Raw genomic sequence first — 19,662 nt, 5'->3', positions numbered from 1 at the left:
ACTACGGTAGTAAGAGAAGTAAGGAGAGCCCGCCGGGTATAGACGAGTAGCTATAGCGAGGAGGCCTAGAACGTATATAGGGAGGCATACTAATAGAAGAAAGCTATAATACGGAGGGAGAAAGCAGTCGGCTAGAGGGCTATAGTAGAAGAAATCGCCGGCAAGCTAGAGAGGATGTGGAAGCTAGCGAAATAGGCCCAACAGGACCCTATATAGGGCCCCTCCTTCTCTATCCTAGCGCTATAATCCCCTAGTAGCCCGGTTAGCGACCCCGAGGCTAAGGCGCGTCTACTAGCTAGTAAGTTCTTCCCGCCCCTAGTCGAGGCTAATCTAAGCGATATAAACAGCTCTACTCCCCTAGCCCCTAGTATCGCGGTCTAATAGGAGGTGTCCGAGGGAGAAGTTGCCGCTATACTAAGGAAGTTGCCGGCGAAGAAAGCCCCGGGGCCGGATAGGATCCTAAACGAGCTACTAAAGAAGTGTAGAGATCAACTAGCCCTAGTAGTTATAGCGATGTTTAACGCCTGCCTATAGACCGGATTCTACCCGATAGCTTTTAAACAATCGACGATAGTAGTCCTACGTAAGCCGTAGAAGGAAGACTATATATAGGTAAAGTCGTACCGCCTAATTGCGCTCCTTAATACTCTTAGGAAGGCGCTTAAGAAGCTAGTTATAACGAGACTCTCCGAGGCGGTAGAGGAACACTCCCTCCTCCCGGACACCTAGATAGGTACGCGCCTATAGCGATCGACGCTATCCGCGATAGAACTTATTACCTCTTAGGTAAAGGCTATCTAGTATAAGAATAGGGACAAGGTAGCTTCCTTACTTAGCCTAGACATATCGGGAGCCTTCGACTACGTATTATACCCGCGGCTACTCTATATCCTAAAGTCGAAAGGACTCCCTAAGTGGCTTATTAACTTCGTACGGTCCTACCTCTAAAACTATAGTACGTCGATCCTAGTCGGCTAGTATAGAAGCCTATTTCAAGTAGTCTATACTAGAATCCCGTAAGGCTTAACGCTAGTACCTATTCTGTTCCTCTTCTTTATAGCGACGCTACTCCTAGCCCTAGAATCCTAGAACACCGCTACGAGCGGCTTCGTAGACGACATAAACATCCTAGCGTAGTCTTCCTTAACTAAGGAGAACTATAGGCTACTAGAAGAGAAGCATAAGATCTACGACGACTAGGCTAGGAGGTACGGGGCCCGGTTTGCCCTAGAAAAGTACAATCTAATACACTTTACGCGCCGGCTACGGTTCTATAATATACAAGCTTCTACCTAGATATAGGGGTATACGACTAACCCGGCAAATCAGCTTAGGATCCTCGGACTATAGGTAGACCCGGCGCTACGGTAGAGGAAGTACGTATAGGCGATATTATATAAAGCTAAACAGAATATAGCATTATACTAGAGGCTTACTACGTCTATATAGGGGGCGGACTTCCGGTAGTTACGACTTCTATATACGGCTATTATACGGCTAGTCCTTACCTATAGTAGCTAAGTATAGTCCTTAGGCGAGAGGGCCTACCTATCGAAGGGACTCGTTACGCCGCTAGCGAAGATCTAAAACTAATGCCTAAGGAAGGTCACCGGGGTATATAAGTCGATACTAACGAGGATACTTAAGTACGAGACCGCTATACCGCCGATCGACCTATATATCTAGGGACTACGGACCTCCTACTTAGGTAAGTCGGCATAGTACCTAGTATAGAAGGTCATCGCTAGTACAGTCGTAAGGGCCCGCGAATTAGTACTAGTATATAAGGGCATTCGACCCGGAAACGAGCCGAACTACCGGACAAGGGACGAATAGCTAGCAATATAATAGGAAGGTAAGAAATCGTTTATAGAGCAACTATAGAAAGAGAGGTAGAACAACTAGGTTGTAGGGCATAGTAGACGCCCTTAGCTAGCGGGACAACCTAAGGAATAGTTAGCTACAAAATCCGCGGTTAAGCACCCCTCGAAGCTTATCTACTACCGCCTTACGAGGGTATAGAGTAGTATAGTAACCTAACTACAAAGCGAACACATCGGCCTCTAGGGGTACCTATTATAGAGGAAGGTTCTAGGATATACGAATACTAGCTGCCCCTACGGCTATCGCTCCTAGAACGTACGGTACGTACTCCTCGTCTATCCGAGGTAGTCGCTAGGAAGGGGGGAGTAGATAGTAAAGGCGAGGAACCGGACGATTAGGGCACTTCTTAATAACGCTAAGGACCTACGGCGTATTACGAACTAGATACTAGAGAAGGGCTAGCTAGAATAGTACCGCCTAGTAGGAGTAGTATAGGAAGAGAGGACACGACGTAGCGCGACGAGACCGGCTAGGAGCGGGGGCTAACGGGGTAGTGATATAGACTACGTACGTTTAGGGGGGAAGCTAATCTAGATAAGGAGAAGTCGGGGGCGGGAAGAGTTTTCACCTATTCGGGTTTCCCTTTATATATAATAATAGATATATACCTATATAGGCCGGATAGGGTCCTAGAATAGGGGAATAACAAATCTATCTATCTATATTTAGACCCGGTATTGCCTACTAATAGGAAGTACCTATCCCGAAGATATATAAGGCTACGGTAGGGGATCCTAAATAGGGCTACTTATAGAAGGACGCTATCGATACCGAGCTACTCTTGTTATTAAGGAATAATACCTAGGAAACGGCTATCGCTCTAAGGGGGGCGAATATAGTTACCTCTAAGTAGGTCTTCGACGTAAAGAGACTTATTAGCGGAGTAATCGAGAAGTTCAAGGCAAGACTTGTCGTAAGAGGGTTTTTATAGAAGTTAGGTATTAACTTCGAAGAGACATCCGTACCTATAGTACGCTATAACACCCTAGGGATCTTTATAGTAGTAGTTTACGAGCGGGATCTCGATATATACTAGGTCGACGTTAATAATACGTTTATACAAAGCTACCTAGCCGAAGACATCTATATAAAACCCCTACTAGGAGTCGAAACCCTACCGAATATAGTCCTTAAGGTACTCCGGAGTCTCTACGGCTTAAAGTAGGTAGCTAGAGACTAGAACAAGCTCTATATCACTACGTTAGTTAAAATAGGATTCTACTAGTCCGAGGTAGACCTATGTCTCCTAACTTATACTAAGAGACACATTATACTACTTATCTATATAGACGATATACCTATTATAGTACTAAGGTTAGCCGATATCTAATAATTTAAGAAGCAGTTCGCGTAATACTTTAAGATTAAGGATCTTAGGGGAGCGGAGAAACTACTAGGACTAAAGATCACCCGCGATAGGCGTAACGGTACCCTAAAACTCGACTAGGGCTATTATATCTATAAGGCCCTTACTAAAATAGACATAGCAAAAGAAAAGACAAGCCTAACACTCTCGCTAATAGATAGTTACGATAATCTCCGTCCTATAGCCCCGAACGACGAGAGGTATAGTAAGGATGACTACTAGAGCGATAATAGGACCTAGATATAGCTAATAACTATAACGAGACCGGACCTAGCCTTCCTACTCGGGAGAACTAGTATATATGTCGCGGATCTAACAAAGCGGTATATAAAAGTACTAAAGAAGGTCTCGAGATACCTAAGGTCGTTCCCCGACCTAGGGTTAATATTTAGACGTAGTAGCGGTGCCCTAACCGGATACTTAGACTCTAACTACGCGATAGATCGAGTAGATAGGGTCTTAATTCTAGGACATATCTACCTAGTATATAGTACGCCTATATCCTAGATAAGTAAGAAGCAAAAGTCTATAGTAACCTCTACTATAGAGGTAGAATTTATAGCAATAAACGCCGCCGCGAAACAATCCTAGTTCCTAGCGGCTATCCTCCGAGAGATGAACTACCCGGGACTAGTAGGAGACTACTCTTTCTAACTAATAGTCCTAGCCGATAAGAGTACCGTCGACGAACTAAGACTAGTACGCCTTATAGGGGATAACTAGGCGGCTCTAACCTTAGTTAAGGACGCCTATATCTACGAAAGATCTAAGTACATTAATGTTACCTATAACTATATTAGGCACCTCTAGTAGTAGAGGAAGATCAAAGTAAAGTACTGCTATACTAAGGAGATAGTAGTAGATAGTTTGACTAAACCGCTAGCCGGTCCCTAGTTCTAGACCTTCGTACGATAGCTATAGCTAGTATAGTAGGAACAATCGTTCCTTACCTTACGACCTAAGTAGGAGTGTTACGAATATAGGTTAGTAGGTATATCGTACGGTACTAAGACTAACTTAGTATATACTAAGTTAGTCGAGACAATAGTATAGCAATACTATCGCGACACCGTACGAATAGTAGGAGCGACTTAGAGGACCTATAGTCGCTTAGCTAGTTAGTACGAGACTGTCGGAGGAACTGTCGTCGTAGGATAAGATATAGGTAAAACCGATAAGGCGTAGTAAAATAGAACTAGGACTAGAGTAAGATCCCTCTATATAGGTATAAGAGACGTAGTCTCTATACTAATAGTAGAGATACCTTTAGTACTAAACACTGTTCTACTATATACCTTTATATACTATATTAGTCCTTCCTCCTTCCCTATTACGCGTCCTAACTTCCGTATATATATATACTATACCCTTTTAATACCGAGCCTTATAAACCTATTTACCGTATACCTACGGCTAGGGTATTACCCGAAGCCGTATAGAGAGTCTATAATAGTAGTGCTACGTAAGCTATAGAAGGAGGACTATACTTAGCCCAAATCGTATAGGCTAATCGTGCTTCTAAATATAAAAGGGAAGATCTTAGAGAAGATAGTAGCCTAGAGACTTACGAAGCTAGCCGAGGACAACTACGTACTCCTAGTAACATAGATAGGGGGAAGAAGCTAGCGATCGATACTAATAGTAATAGAGCTAATTACGGAGCAAATTCAGACCCTCTAGTACTACGGTAGGAACCGAGCGGCGTCCTTACTATCTCTCGATATCGTAGGAGCCTTTAATAACGTCTTATACTAAAGGCTAATATATATCCTATAATAGAAAGGCATCCCCTAGTAGGCAACAAAGTTCGTCTACTCCTTTCTCTAGGAACGGACGACATACCTAGTCCTAGGGAGGTATACGTCCGACCCGGTAAAGGTAGAGGCTAGAATACCTTAGGGATCTACTCTCTCCCCTATCCTATTTCTAATATTTATATATAATCTAATCCCCCTACTTACCTCTCTATAAACCTTAGTATCGGGATTCGTAGACGATATAAACATTCTAGCCTAGTTAGACTCGATAGAGGAGAACTGTTACCTTCTTAAAGATAGGTATAAGAAGTACGAGGAGTAGGTAAAGAAGTATAGTGCCCGGTTCGCCCCTAAAAAGTACTAACTTATATACTTTAGTAAAGCGAGAATATACTATAATATAAAGGCGGCGGTAAGAATCTTAGGCTACGACACTAAGCTATTAGCGGAGCTACGAGTACTAGGGATCTAGCTCGACCCGAAGCTAAGCCAGAACGTATAGATTAAGAAAGCCTAGAGTCGAGCGTAAGTTAACAAAGCCTCGATAAAGAGGCTTACGGCGTCTATATAGGGAGTAATATTCGATAAGGTAAGGGTAATATATAAGGCGATCGTTAGACTAGCTATATTATACGGGGCATAGATTTAGAGAATAGGAGGCGTAGGCAAGCCGATCTCGAAACAGATAGAGCAACCCCTAAATAGGATATAGGTAGGTAACCTACGTAGGATACTAGGCGTATATAAGATAACGTTAATAAGCACGGTAGAAATAGAGACGGGAACACTACTAATCGGCTAATATATCCGGGGAATAAGAATTTAATATACGGTAAAGACGATAGATTACCTAGTATAAACTACGATCTAGGAGGTAAAGAATAAGATAGAAAACCGCTACCGGAGAGGGGCTAGACATAGGACAAGCTAAAAAGAGGAAGACCTTACTACCTTTACGGCCGTATAGACAAGCACCGAATAGCTAGCACGAAAAGAGGAGGAGCGTAGGACTCGCTAGGCCGGCGGGAGCAAGGCTAAGACCTAAAGCCTAGCGGAATAGATAGCGAGCTACCTATAGGAGTAGGACTAGAAAAGGAAGCCCCCTAAGACAATAGGCCCGATAGTACTCCGAGCCTTCTAGAGACATAATTACTAGCTATATAGGGACCTAATAAGGGCCGAAGCAAGTATAGCGATCCAAATTAGGTCCGAATATATTAGATTAAGGGCCTACCTATTTAGGAGACGCGTACTAGACATCTAAAGCCTAGCCTACTAGTATAGCTACCTATCCTAAAACCTAGAACATATACTACTACGATGGCCGTAGTAGGCGAGAGGTAGGGGAAATTAGAAGCACTAAGCGGGAAGGAGAGACTATAAGTCAATTACTAGGGACAAAGGTAATATTCGCCGAATCTCTAGGTAGATACTATAGTAGGGATACCTCTAGTAGTTTGGCCTCGCTAGCGAGACGGAGGAGTAGATAGATAAGAGGCGGAAGCTAGGGGGGTTATAGATAGGGTAGTTATTAGGGCAAGCCTATAATACTAGCGTACCCTTAATAAGGGAAATCTAAGACGATAACGAGAGGGAAAAGATAGGCGGGAAGGAGGAGGGGTTTTTACTAATACGGTTTCCCCTCTATATATACAAAAACAAGATAGTATAGCTATATAGGCCAAAGGGCACTATAACAGCTTAATGAAATATCTATCTATCTATATATCCTCGGGATAACGCCTCGTTTGCCCGCGATTACGGTATAGTATCTCCGGTTATTATAAGTAGCTAGGAGTCCTACGTATAAGTTGATCTATAGTTCCTATACCGTAATAACGTAGTACCGTAGCGGGTCTAGCTCTTATAGAAAGTAGCGCTAGACCTTGTCTCTACTTTTGTTTACGTTATACTATACGATAGTAATGTCGTCGTATAGTATTATTCGTTATCCGTAAGGTCTATTTCTATACTAGCCTACTATATCTCCTAAGCCTATATCCCGCTATTCGGCTAGCCCTAGGGCCGCTAGGGCGCCCTAAAGATTCGTATTTAGCCTAGTTTATTAGTAGCCCGGTTAAGGTGTCGAGGCCTATCGGGAGGTAGATATATTTAGGGTTAGGTTCCCTTATTCGTCTCTTCTACCCTCTTCCTCTTACTCGGCTCGAAGCCCTTATATACGGTAGGTCCCTCCTACTATTATTAGGGGTACCTAGCTAGTATAGAGATCCTTACTTGTCTCGCTCGTTCTTATACTACTATTCTAGCTAGGTATTAGTTTAAATACGCTAGGTACCTTCTACCGTAGTATATATACCTACTCTCCTTTTTTAGGCATTCCCTTCCTTAGTATATACCTACGTAGTAAGGGTACCTTAGGGTCTTCTCCCCGTATTTTAGGGCTATATAACCGTACTATTAGTATTAGAAGTATTATAGTACCCTATAGCTACTCTAATAGATCTCCGTATCTATTCTCTCGTAGTTCTAGAATAGCCTATTATCTAGTATCTAGTTAGCTTATTCCGCTATCTCTACCTAGATAATAAGCAATAAATACGTCTTCTCTCGGTCTACTGTCTTCTATAACTACGCCGCCTTCGCTAGTCGTATTCCTAGGGATATATTCTAGTTCTATACTTAGAGTTAGGGAAGGTCTTCGACCTTAAATGTCCTAGGGACCCCGTAGGCGATAACGGTATACTATTAGTAGGAGACTCGCGCCGACTTCGCGACTTTAGTAGTCCGCTCCTTATAGGTCTCTAGTTTTTGTCTATTAGACTCTTATACGGTAAAGAGTCTTACTACGCCTATTGCCTCTACCTTTGCTCCGACTACCTCCTTTTAACCGATTCTATCGACAATCTCTTTGCTTATTAGGGCTACAATTTCCTGTTTCTCCGCCGGATTAGTAATATATAGGCGTACCGTATTACTTACCTTCGTAGAGGGACAATTCTTACTTACTACTACTATTACCTATATAGTTAGTCTCTAGGCTACCTTCTATATTACTTATTAGATTGTCTTCGGCATTTAGTAAAATAGCGCTTTTAGCGCTCCTAGTAGCTATACTATAGTGTACTTATATACCCGGGCTAGGCATTCGTTATCCTCTAGTAAGTTTTCCGCCTCCGTATATAGGGTCGTCTACGCTATATTGTTTATCGTTAGCCTCGTAAGGCTATAGCTCTCGTTAGTTACTATCCTTCGCTACTATTCGGGGTGAGGTCGCGCTTCCTAATTAGGTAGTTATCCTCCGTAACTCCGTAACTCTAGAGTCTACCGTTAGGGGAACGGAACCTTAGTTTTAGGGTTCTTTATACTACGATTACGCTACCGCTAGCGTAGGCGGGTCGCTACTACTTAAGTAGATTGCTCGTCTTAATAAGGGCTGTCGAATAGATAGTCCTCGTCGATAGTAGCGATTAGTTCTAATCTTAATAGGAGCTCGTAAGCTATATAAGTAGGTATATAATGCCTACTCGATATTAATAAGTACGATATTATAAGCAGGTATAAGTACGTAGTCGGATAAGGTATAAGTCAAATAGATCGATTAGATATATACCCTTATATCTATATAGACAATAGCTTTATATCCCTAAACTTTTAAATAGTTAATAGTCGGTTGAATACTATCAAAAGTCTTATCTAGTGAAACCTTAAACCTATTATAATCTAGGCTATCTAGTAGTTTCTTCCCTATATAAGTTTAGGCCTCTAGTACTTTAGGCCAAAATTGAACCGGCATTTTAGCCTCTTTAAGCATTGCCCTTATAGAGTCCTCTAAGGTTTGTATTGACCTCTTAACTAGTCTATTATATAGAGAGTTATATACCTTAGTAGGCTCGAGCCTAATCCCTAAATCCCTCTCCTACTACTTTACTAATATAATAAGTTCTTTTGTATTATTAAGCCTTACTACTTTTAGCTACGCTAATGATTTCCTCTCTACTTTGATCTTCTAGTTCTAGAGAGCAACTAGAGTATCTTCTCTTTTCCTAAGAGGAAAGGTCCACTTCTTCCTAGAGAAGTTGTTAACAATCTTAAGCTAGTATTTAAATCCTAGTCTTAAGATTAGTAGTAGGCTATATATTAATAGATATAAGGGCAAGTCTTTTAGGTCTTCTCTCTATAGCTTTGCCTTTATACTTCTTTATCTTTGGTATTGAACATACTCTATACTATACAAAGCTATCTTTAGGGATAGGAATAGGTTCTTTTAAGTCTATTACCTTATAAAGATTTTAGAGCAAATTCTTCCTAAAGTATACAAATCTTCTATACTAAAGCTCCTACTACTTTAGGTCGGTCTCTAGTTAAGTAGTTACAAAGGCATTCTCTATTAGTAGTACACATAATAAGCAATATACTAGTTCTTATAGGAGAGAAGAAATCTTATTAATAAATAGAACCCCCCTAAGGAGCTTTGTCTAGATAACTATCTTACTAGAGGGGGAAATAAGAGAAATGATAGAGGTTAAACACTAAACTGCTTACTAAACTAGTTCTATAAAACTAGGTTTACTCCTAGCTTAGGTATAAGTAGGACATCTTCTAAAACAACTTTTCTACTAGCTCTCCTACTCATCTCTACATTCCTAAAATAGGTGGCTAATAAAAACCTACCTCCTACTTTGATCCATTTCTTCCTTATTAAGGGAGTTATAGATCTAAAGAGGTAGCTTTAGTTAGTTATATAGGATAAAGTATAGGAGTTAAGTAACTACTCTAACGAGGGGAACTTGCCTTAGACTTCTATCGTTAAGTAAGCCACTTTATTATACTCATTATTATTAGACATTGTCTCTAGGGATGAGCTATATAAGTCACGTGACTCTTAGGCGGAAAAACTTTTTCTAGTCTTCTTTACTTTAGAGGTATAAGACTAGGCCTAGTTCTTCTAGAGTGACAGTATGTCAGAGCTAAGTTTCTTCACTATTTTCTTAAGTTCTTCTATAGAGGACTTCTCTTTTAGTGTCCTCCTTAAAGTGGGTAGTAGAGTTCTCTTCTTCTTAATATATATCATACTCTAGGAAGATAGTAGTTAGAAATGAGATCTAAGGACCTTTCTTACCTTAGGTAGACTAGGGCAGTCCTTAATTAGATGATCCTTCTTATAGAGAAGGTAGGAGAGTAGTCTTACTAGACCTAGGGGCTTGACCTAGGTAGCTACTATACTATACTTAGCCTTAGAGAGATCTAACCTAGCTTCTTAAGCTTTAAGGATCCTTAAGGTCCTTTTATAATCTATCTTTAGCTAAGCTATAATAGTATCCCTAGCTATATAGTAGTTAGGTAGTAGTGAGCTTAAGAGCTAGGTCATCCTTATATTAGCTTTCCTATAATACTAACCCTCTAGGTCAACATTAGTAATCCTTTTTCTAAGAGAAACTAGGTGTGTCTATATAGATCTAATAGTGAACTCTTTCCTTATCATAAAGGTCACAAATTGCTTTGTAAGCTTATATATATAGGTTAGTAGCACCTAGCTATACTTGTTCTAGAGATATACCTACTTCTTAGCAGCTCTTCTAGATTTATATAAGCCCTTAAGCTCAAATTCATCTTCTTCTATAATCCTACTAAGGATACTGAAGTTGTATACTACATTATGTCTTGTCTATATTAACGTATTAAGGATCTCTTTAGTTATAGCCTCTTCTTAGAGTTTTAGAGTCTTGCCCTTGATGTTGTTAAAAGACACTTCTATAAGGTCATTAATTACAAAGAATGCTAATTGGCTCTCTATCTTATATCTCTAAAGGTTGAACTATCTCTTCTAACTGTCCCTCCTAAGAATTAGGATTTTGCCTCCCTTCTCCTCTATCTTCTTTTAGTATAAATCTATAATAGATTAGATATGATAAAACAAGGTGTGTATATTCTAAAGTAGTGGCTTAGATCCTACTAAGGCTTCTAGTATAGAATAGGAAAGTTCGTAGGTATAGATACTAAGGCCTACTTAGTAAAGTAAAGAAGGAGCGGTATAAGGTCTCGGGGCTAGGACATAGGTCTATCTCTTCTAGTAGAGCTTCAAATGACTTACTTAAAGTCCTTCTTAATAGTATCTCGATGTAGTTCTGCCTATAGAGTATCTTTAAGATATTAGCTTTAAGTAAGCCGTATAGAGTCCTTGTCTAGGTTACCTATTACTTAGTATCGAACTAAGCTCCTTAATAGGATAGACGGGGTAGGCTTCTAATTCCTAGATGTTTTCTGCTACGATAGTAAGGGATATAAGTAACCTATACTAATATAGGTTACTCTTATTCCTATATAGACCCGGACTTATAACCTATTAAACAGGTACGGATTAATAGTAGCGGAGTAGAGTAAGAGATCAATCTTTGACTAACTAATAGTACGAGTAAATAGTAATATATTAGGAACTAATATATTAATTGTATTAGATGTCTATCTAAGCTAAAGGGGAGAGAAGGTATCTCCCTATAAGCTAAGTTATCGTAGATACCTTAGGCTACTAGATCACTTCCTAATTATTGACTTGCTTTAAGATGCTATATCTTAATAGATAGATTTGTTATTCCCCTATTTTAGGACCCTATTCGGCCTATATAGGTATAACGTGCGTTACTACTAAGCGGGCTATACTACCGAGCGGGCTACTTTTACTAAGAACTATACTACTTCTACTTTAACTACGACGGTATCTTAATACGACGACATCCTATAGAATCGTTACTAGGAGGACAATTCCTCTTTAGATTCTTCGCTATCTAGTAAGTCTACTTAATAGGTACGTACGTTATGCCCCGACTCGCTATATCGCTTATAGCGTCGTAGCCTTAGTACTAGCCGAACACTATCTAGCGACTCTCTACTCACTTCCTACCTCCTAGTATCCTCTAGAGGTATTAATTACGACGCCTTATCGAAGGTTAGAGACCCTCTAGACTGAATATACTTGCGCTTTCGTGCTTTCCGCTATATAAAGGCCTCGTTAGACTTACGTAGCTTACTAATCTCGCTTCGTATAAGAGCTATCTAATACGCTATCTCTCTACTCCCTCTCTATTGCCCTATTAAACGTCCTTCCTCTTTCCACTACGCCTTTCTAAACCCGTAACGACGCTCTAAGACGTAATGACACCTATTATAAACCCTGTCTCGTCGAAGTTATAGGTGTCCTAGTTAAGGATACTATACTTCTCCTTTATATTACGTATAAGTAAGAACTACTTCTCGATAACGTCTAGATCTTCTATTAGGGCTCGCTAACGATCGTATCTACGTGTTATACGTACCTTTAGCTCACGATACCGCCTAATAAACCTGTCTGTCTAATTAAGACTAGCGGGCTTAAGACCCTTCTCTTATAGTAACAAATCAGCTATTACCCGTATACTAGCCTTTAATAGCGGGAAACCTCTAAGATCTAGCTCGTATATATACTCAAGTATCACCCTCTCTTCTAGCTCTATAAGCTTCTTCGAACTAGGCTTATAGTTATCCCGAGGAGGTCGTCTATTCAATCGATACCCTAGTGTAGTTCGAGACGCGTCGTATACCTTTATAGTAAGTCGATTCGTGATTATCGCGTCGCGTTTCGTAGCCTGGATAGCTAAGGTCAGTTTGGCCTAGTTTAAAGACAATATACGCTATAATAGTAGTTATATAGCTATATCTATAGAAGTAGTACAGTTCTTAGCAAAAGTAGCCCGCTCGGTAGTATAGCCCGCTCGGTAGTAAAGCACGTTATATCTATTATTCTATATAAAGGGAAACCCGAATAGGTGAAAACTCTTCCCGCCCCCGACTTCTCCTTATCTAGATTAGCTTCCCCTCTAAACGTACGTAGTCTATATTACTACCCCGTTAGCCTCCGCTCCTAGCCGGTCTCGTCGCGCTACGCCGTGTCCTCTCTTCCTATACTACTCCTACTAGGCGGTATTGTTCTAGCTAGCCCTTCTCTAGTATCTAGTTCGTAATACGCCGTAGGTCCTTAACGTTATTAAGAAGTGCCCTAATCGTTAGGTTCCTCGCCTTTACTATCTACTCTCCCCTTTCTAGCGACTACCTCGGATAGATAAGGAGTACGTACCGTATATTCTAGGAGTAATAGCCGTAGGGATAGCTAGTATTCGTATATTCTAGAACCTTCCTCTATAATAGGTACCCCTAGAGGCCGATATATTCGCTTTGTAGGTAGGTTACTATACTACTCTATACCCTCGTAAGGCGGTAGTAGATAAGCTTTAGGGGGTACTTAACCGCGGATTTCGTAGCTAACTATTCCTTAGGTTGTCCCGCTAGCTAAGGGCGTCTACTATACCCTATAACCTAGTTACTCTACCTCTCTTTCTATAGTTACTCTATAAACAATTTCTTACCTTCCTATTATATTACTAGCTATTCGTCTCTTACCCGGTAGTTCGGCTCGTTTCCGGGTCGAATACCCTTATACGCTAGTACTAATTTGCGGGCCCTTACGACTATACTAGCGATAACCTTCTATACTAGGTACTATACTGACTTACCTAAGTAGGAGGTCCGTAGCCCCTAGATATATAGGTCGATCGGCGGTATTAATACGGATAAGGCGTAAGATAGGACGTAAACGTATTAATACCTTAGAATCGAATAAGTTCTACGAAGAAGAGGAGATAAGAAAGTCGCGAAGCTACGATAAAGTAAGCGTCGAGGTTAGGGTCTAGGGTCTAGGCGCGCTAGCGTACTAGGTTACGTAATACTAAGTATAGTCTTACGAGGTGAACCGTAATACTACCCCCCCTCTTAAACCGCCGTACACCCTCGTACGCGGAAATATATCGCCGCGGGGTATATCTATAAGGAAGAACCGTACTATTAGGAAGCGCTAGCTTACGTCGGGTTAACCGTAGAGAGACTATATATCTTACCGTAGTAAGCCTTAAGTCGAGTCTATATTATACCGTAGTATACCTTAGATAAGCTAACTATATATTAAGCCTTAGCTTACCTTAAGTTATATCTATATTACGCGGGCGTCGTAGGGTCGACTATTGGTAACGATGTCTAGGTCGTCTAATATCTAACCTTTAGGCTTACGCTATCTAGGTAGTAGACCGGCCGCTAATAGGTTCTTAAAATAATAATATGCTATCGCTTCCTCGGCACTACCTTTTAATTTGCTATAAGGCACTTCTATAATAGTACTACCTTCCTAACGGACGGTATACTTTATATATATCTTAGCTCTACTAGTCTATCTACTATCTATAATCGCCTTCACCGCGTATTTATCTAGCTCCTCGCTATTGCCTTTAGAGGCCTCGATAAGTAGTTAACCTTAGCTTTAATTAGGGAATAGGTCGTCGTTTACTAGGCGTAGTACGCTAGTATAGAACCTCGGGTATATACGTATACTTTCCTATAGGTCGAGCTCGTACACGTCTATATTAATCTTACGGGTAATTATAAAGGGACCTATATTCTTATAGTCAAGTTTCTTATAGGGCCGTCGAGTACGGATGTTTCTAGTATCTAGCTAAACCTTATCGCCGATCGCGTATCTTAATATAGGCTTACGCTTGTTCGCTATTAACGTACTTTACTAACGAGCGGGCTATACTACCGAGCGGGCCACTTTTGCTAAGAACTATACCACTTCTATAGATATAGCTATATAACTACTATTATAGCGTATATTGTCTTTAAACGAGGCCAAACTGACCTTAGCTATCTAGGCTACGAAACGCGACGCGATAATCACGAATCGACTTACTATAAAGGTATACGACGCGTCTCGAACTATACTAGGGTATCGATTGAATAGACGACCTCCTCGGGATAACTATAAGCCTAGTTCGAAGAAGCTTATAGAGCTAGAAGAGAGGGTGATACTTGAGTATATATACGAGCTAGATCTTAGAGGTTTCCCGCTATTAAAGGCTAGTATACGGGTAATAGCTGATTTGTTACTATAAGAGAAGGGTCTTAAGCCCGCTAGTCTTAATTAGACAGACAGGTTTATTAGGCGGTATCGTGAGCTAAAGGTACGTATAACACGTAGATACGATCATTAGCGAGCCCTAATAGAAGATCTAGACGTTATCGAGAAGTAGTTCTTACTTATACGTAATATAAAGGAGAAGTATATATCCTTAACTAGGACACCTATAACTTCGGCGAGATAGGGTTTATAATAGGTATTATTACGTCTTAGAGCGTCGTTACGGGTTTAGAAAGGCGTAGTAGAAAGAGGAAGGTCGTTTAATAGGGTAATAAAGACTAGGTAATAGTGATTAAGACTATCTATATAGACGGAATAGCGCTCCTACTCTACGTTATCCTTATAGGTAAATAGCACATTAGTACCTAGTACTAAGACGGCAACTTGGGTCTAGACTAGATAATCGGGCTAATAGAGAACGGCTAGACTAATAATAAGTTCGGTATACGGTAGCTAGAGCATTTTTAGAAGTATACTATAGCTCGTACGACTAGGGCATAGAGACTACTTATTATTAGTGGCTACGAGAGCTATAACTCGAAGGCATTCTAGAATCTATATAAGGAATATAAGATCTTGGCCCTATATATACTATCGTACGTATTGTACTTACTCTAGCTATTAGATAAAGGTTGCTATTTGCCTTTAAAGAAGGTATACGGTACTTAGCTCTCGGGCTTAGCACGCTAGCATATTACTTATATCGATAAAGTAGAGTTTCTACGCGCCTTCCGGGTAGCCTATAACGCTATATTTAGACAGGAGAACATCCTATCGAGCTTTAGAGGCGCTAGTTTAGTTCTATTTAATCTATAGGTAGTAATAGATAAGCTTAATATCAAGCTATATACGCTAACCCCTCTAGCTCCGGACTCTACCCCTTAGAAGTCGAAGATACTACAAACTATAAAAGAATTCGACTCTTAATCGACACTAGTAACGAACAAAATGCGTGCCCGGGCAGGTTTATTGCTAAACTCGTTATAGGAAGGGGTACATTAGCTTATAAAAGGGAGTAGAGAGACAGCGTATTAGATAGCTCTTATACGAAGCGAGATTAGTAAGCTACGTAAGTCTAACGAGGCCTTTATATAGCGGAAAGCACGAAAGCGTAAGTATATTTAGTCTAGAGGGTCTCTAACCTTCGATAAGGCGTCGTAATTAATACCTCTAGAGGATACTAGGAGGTAGGAAGTGAGTAGAGAGTCGCTAGATAGTGTTCGGCTAGTACTAAGGCTACGACGCTATAAGCGATATAGCGAGTCGGGGTATAACGTACGTACCTATTAAGTAGACTTACTAGATAGCAAAGAATCTAAAGAGGAATTGTCCTCCTAGTAACGATTCTATAGGATGTCGTCGTATTAAGATACCGTCGTAATTAAAGTAGAAGTAGTATAGTTCTTAGTAAAAGTAGCTAGCTCGGTAGTATAGCCCGCTCGGTAGTAAAATACGTTAAGGCAATACGGTATATATATAATATAAGCTAATACTATTACGTAATAGCCCCTAACACGGTGCCTAACACGCTGCTATCTACTATACCGTAATATCACGCGGTTCCAGGACCCTAGGTTCTCTTAATGTGGTGAGTGCACGTTGCGGGGAAGACTTCTATCTCACGGCACTCAGACCTTGCTCGTGAAAGCGGATGTGACGCCTTTCCAAGTCTAGCATCACATCTCCGGAGCCTGAGACAGCCTGGATCGCGTGGGATGTCACAACACAACCTGGCTTCCACTGGACGATTCTCCATGTCTCCACTGCTGAGATCGCGCATTCCGTGTCTTGGGATCCGTACAATGGATCGCCGCAATGCCATGACCAGAGACGCGAAATGCAGAGTGAGCACAGCCGACAGCAACGCCTCATGCGTGGAAGGCTTGGTTTGATGTGCACGATCTTACAATAAACATTATGCAGCCAGGCGGCTCTTCGTCCTTCCATCCACAGCTCACGCAAACACAATCGTCGCAAGCCGAGCAGTCAACCCCGCAACAACCACCGAGCTGCTCGCAAAGATCTGGAATCGTGTCTACCCACACTGCATCAGCGACTGCACCTCTATCATTCTCCGCAGCTCAAACTTACCAAAACTTCATTAACATAAACTTGATACAACGAATGCAAAACCCTAATCCCGACATACGTCCACGCCGCATTGAGCGTGTAATCATGACGATCGTCCGCCATCGCTAGGGCTAAGGCAACAGCATAGAAGACAGTCGGCTGCTCGTGGAGATGGTTGTAGTTGTGAGCGATAGCCTGGATGCTGTTGGGCACTTTGGCCTCCAAGTCGGCGTTGAGTTTGCCTGCGTCGATGGAGACGTTGTATTTGCCGATGGCAAAGATGCGGGTCGTGTGCATCCAGGCTTGCATTACGAAGGTCCAGCCTGCTAGGACTGTGACGGGCTGATTTTCTCATAGGTTAGTATAGGAAGTGAGGTGGAAGGAGGTGGTGGATCGGATGTACCTGTAGGAGCGGGTTCAGGCCGAGGCCGAGGTTGGTGGGCATGTTGGCGATATTGTACTTTTCTGTTGGCCTTGATGTGTTACGGTATTAACAAATATTGATATGCTCATCAATAGTCAAGGTGTTGTTGCGAACGTTGGCTTCCAGTCCCCTCTACTATTCCCTCGGCAATAGTGTGTAGTAGCGCGCCATTCACTTTGCACATCGCAACGCCTGGAACTTTCCCCACCAAACCTTCTTTTCGCCGACATGTGCTTGTTTGTGAGGTTCTTGATCCTCTCTCTTGCTTGTCTCTGGACTGCTCATGGGTCTTCATAAGTCGCATGCAACCATCCTCTGATGCGACCCAAGCCGCATTCAGCGGATACAGAGATGCGATGGAACGTTGTGGGATTGGCTGCTGACATCATGTTGCCACAAATGGCATGTCTGCTAGCCGTCTGCCTTCCGATGCTGAAGTCGACGAGCATGTCAAGCCCTTATTGATTTTGCAGCATCGGATTTCCAGTCCTATAGAATGTTATCGTGTTACGACCGTTTAATGCCAATTCAGTTCAGCAAGCCGTGCACGCATCCTAAGCACACCGACACAAGATGGAACGCCAAACAGCCCCTAATACGTCACGAACGTTCGTCTTCGCAGTCACACGCCGCGGCAGCGCAGCTTGAAGATTCAGGCACATGTGATCGGCTACTAGGCCCAACAACGTCTTCCTCCCAACACCACGGCTCGTGTTCCTCCGACCCCCTGACCCACAGTTCCTCGTTAGTGGTAAGCGTGCCGATTGCAGCCTTGACGTCGTGGAACTCGTCCATGATGGTATCCATAAAGGAGTACGCGAGGCGATACGGCAGCAGGAAGCGTAGCGTTGTCAGCTTTGGACAGAAATGTGGAAGCCTCGCGCAGATCATGATGATTTCTTCCACCGCTGCCAGTCGGACGGTCAGTTGTCGGATCTCTGACAGACGGGCTGTGGACGTGATGTCAAGGAAACCAGTGGCGAAAGGGGGGGTTCGCTGTGAAGCGGTTTTGGAGATGTGCCTTGTATGACCAGACGATGATCGCGGTAGAAGATACCGGCTGCGTTTTGGTTGATGAGCTTGCAGTTGGCGAGGAGTGATAGCGCAGAGTCACTGGACAAATGTCGCGGCGTGTGTAGTAATGCTATGCCATATCGACTGTCTTCATGTGGCGGGACGTGCAGGGCGTATGACCAGATTTGTACTCGTAGTTCGGCGGGGAGTGAAAAGAGGTGCGAGTCGTCTTGGGGATTGATATCACAACCTTTTTGGTGATCGTTACCAGAGAACGAACTCTCGGGCACATCATGGTGAATGAGGTGCCGAAGTGAAAGGGAGATAGGGAAGTGTGTTGCATTACAGCTCTCCAAAGTAGCACAAGAGTGTGACAGCCCACCAATTCTTAGCTGAGTAAGCCATAACTTTGACCCACCTTCCATCATACCATCTCACCTTCCACCTTCCTCTCACTCATTCTCCCACACAACACGGCCCACGATGTCGTCAAAACAGGGCGCATACGGCGATAAAAAGGCCAGCGACACCTCCTTCCGCAAAACATGGGACCGCGACGCCTACGCCGCCAAAGCGAAAGACCGCGATGTCAAGATCAAGGAAGAGGGCAAAGCGCGCCACGAAGCAGCTCTCGCCGGCAAGAAGTACATTCGCCGCGCCTCGACACCCACCGACACCCACGACACCGAAGCGCGTCAAGCCCGTCTGAATGTCGCTGAGCAAGTCGGCAAGACCACCCTCGTCGTAGCCGGCGCAGGCCAAGGAAAGCGCGGAAAGAGCGCCGGGTTCTACTGTGAGGCCTGCGACCTGACGTTCAAGGATAACTTGCAGTGGGTGGAGCATCTGAACAGTAAGCAGCATTTGCTCGCGACGGGGAAGAGTGGGGAGGTGAGACGGGCGACGTTGGAGGAAGTGCAGGAGCGGTTTGAGTATTTGAAGAGGAAGCGGGAAGAGGAGAAGGCGAGGGAGGTGGTGGATCTGGGTACGAGGATTGAGGTTGCGAAGGAGCAGGAGGAGAGGGAGCGGGAGGAGAAGAGGCAGAAGAGGAATGCGAAGAGAAGGAAGACGAAGGATGGGATGGGACATCAGGAGGTGAAGATGGAGAATGATGGGGTCATATGTTGAGGTGGGCAAGAACATTGGGCAAATGGCGTCCTCAAGTCAGGATACCCAAGGGCACGATCGAGGC

General features: G+C 42.7%; 2 protein-coding genes across 2 annotated transcripts; one reads left to right on the top strand and one right to left on the bottom strand.

Annotated features, from left to right (window-relative positions):
• Positions 1 to 16,919: 16,919 nt before the first annotated feature.
• CLAFUR5_11731 (uncharacterized protein) lies at positions 16,920 to 17,480 on the bottom strand (the record flags this gene model as incomplete). Its single annotated transcript, XM_047910879.1, has 3 exons — positions 16,920 to 17,000; positions 17,057 to 17,377; positions 17,439 to 17,480. The coding sequence occupies 3 exons, from the start codon at positions 17,478 to 17,480 to the stop codon at positions 16,920 to 16,922; spliced, it is 444 nt and encodes a 147-aa protein (XP_047767515.1).
• A 1,476-nt stretch (positions 17,481 to 18,956) lies between these two features.
• On the top strand, positions 18,957 to 19,598 carry CLAFUR5_11730 (U4/U6.U5 small nuclear ribonucleoprotein component snu23; the record flags this gene model as incomplete). Its single annotated transcript, XM_047910878.1, has 1 exon — positions 18,957 to 19,598. One exon carries the CDS (start codon positions 18,957 to 18,959, stop codon positions 19,596 to 19,598), a length of 642 nt encoding a protein of 213 aa, XP_047767514.1.
• Positions 19,599 to 19,662: the final 64 nt, after the last annotated feature.

Source organism: Fulvia fulva, chromosome 10, assembly GCF_020509005.1.
Source record: "Fulvia fulva chromosome 10, complete sequence".
Classification (NCBI taxonomy): Eukaryota; Fungi; Ascomycota; class Dothideomycetes; order Mycosphaerellales; family Mycosphaerellaceae; genus Fulvia; species Fulvia fulva.
The sequence above is the reverse complement of the archived record's forward strand: the minus strand, read 5'-3'. Positions and strand labels throughout refer to the sequence as shown.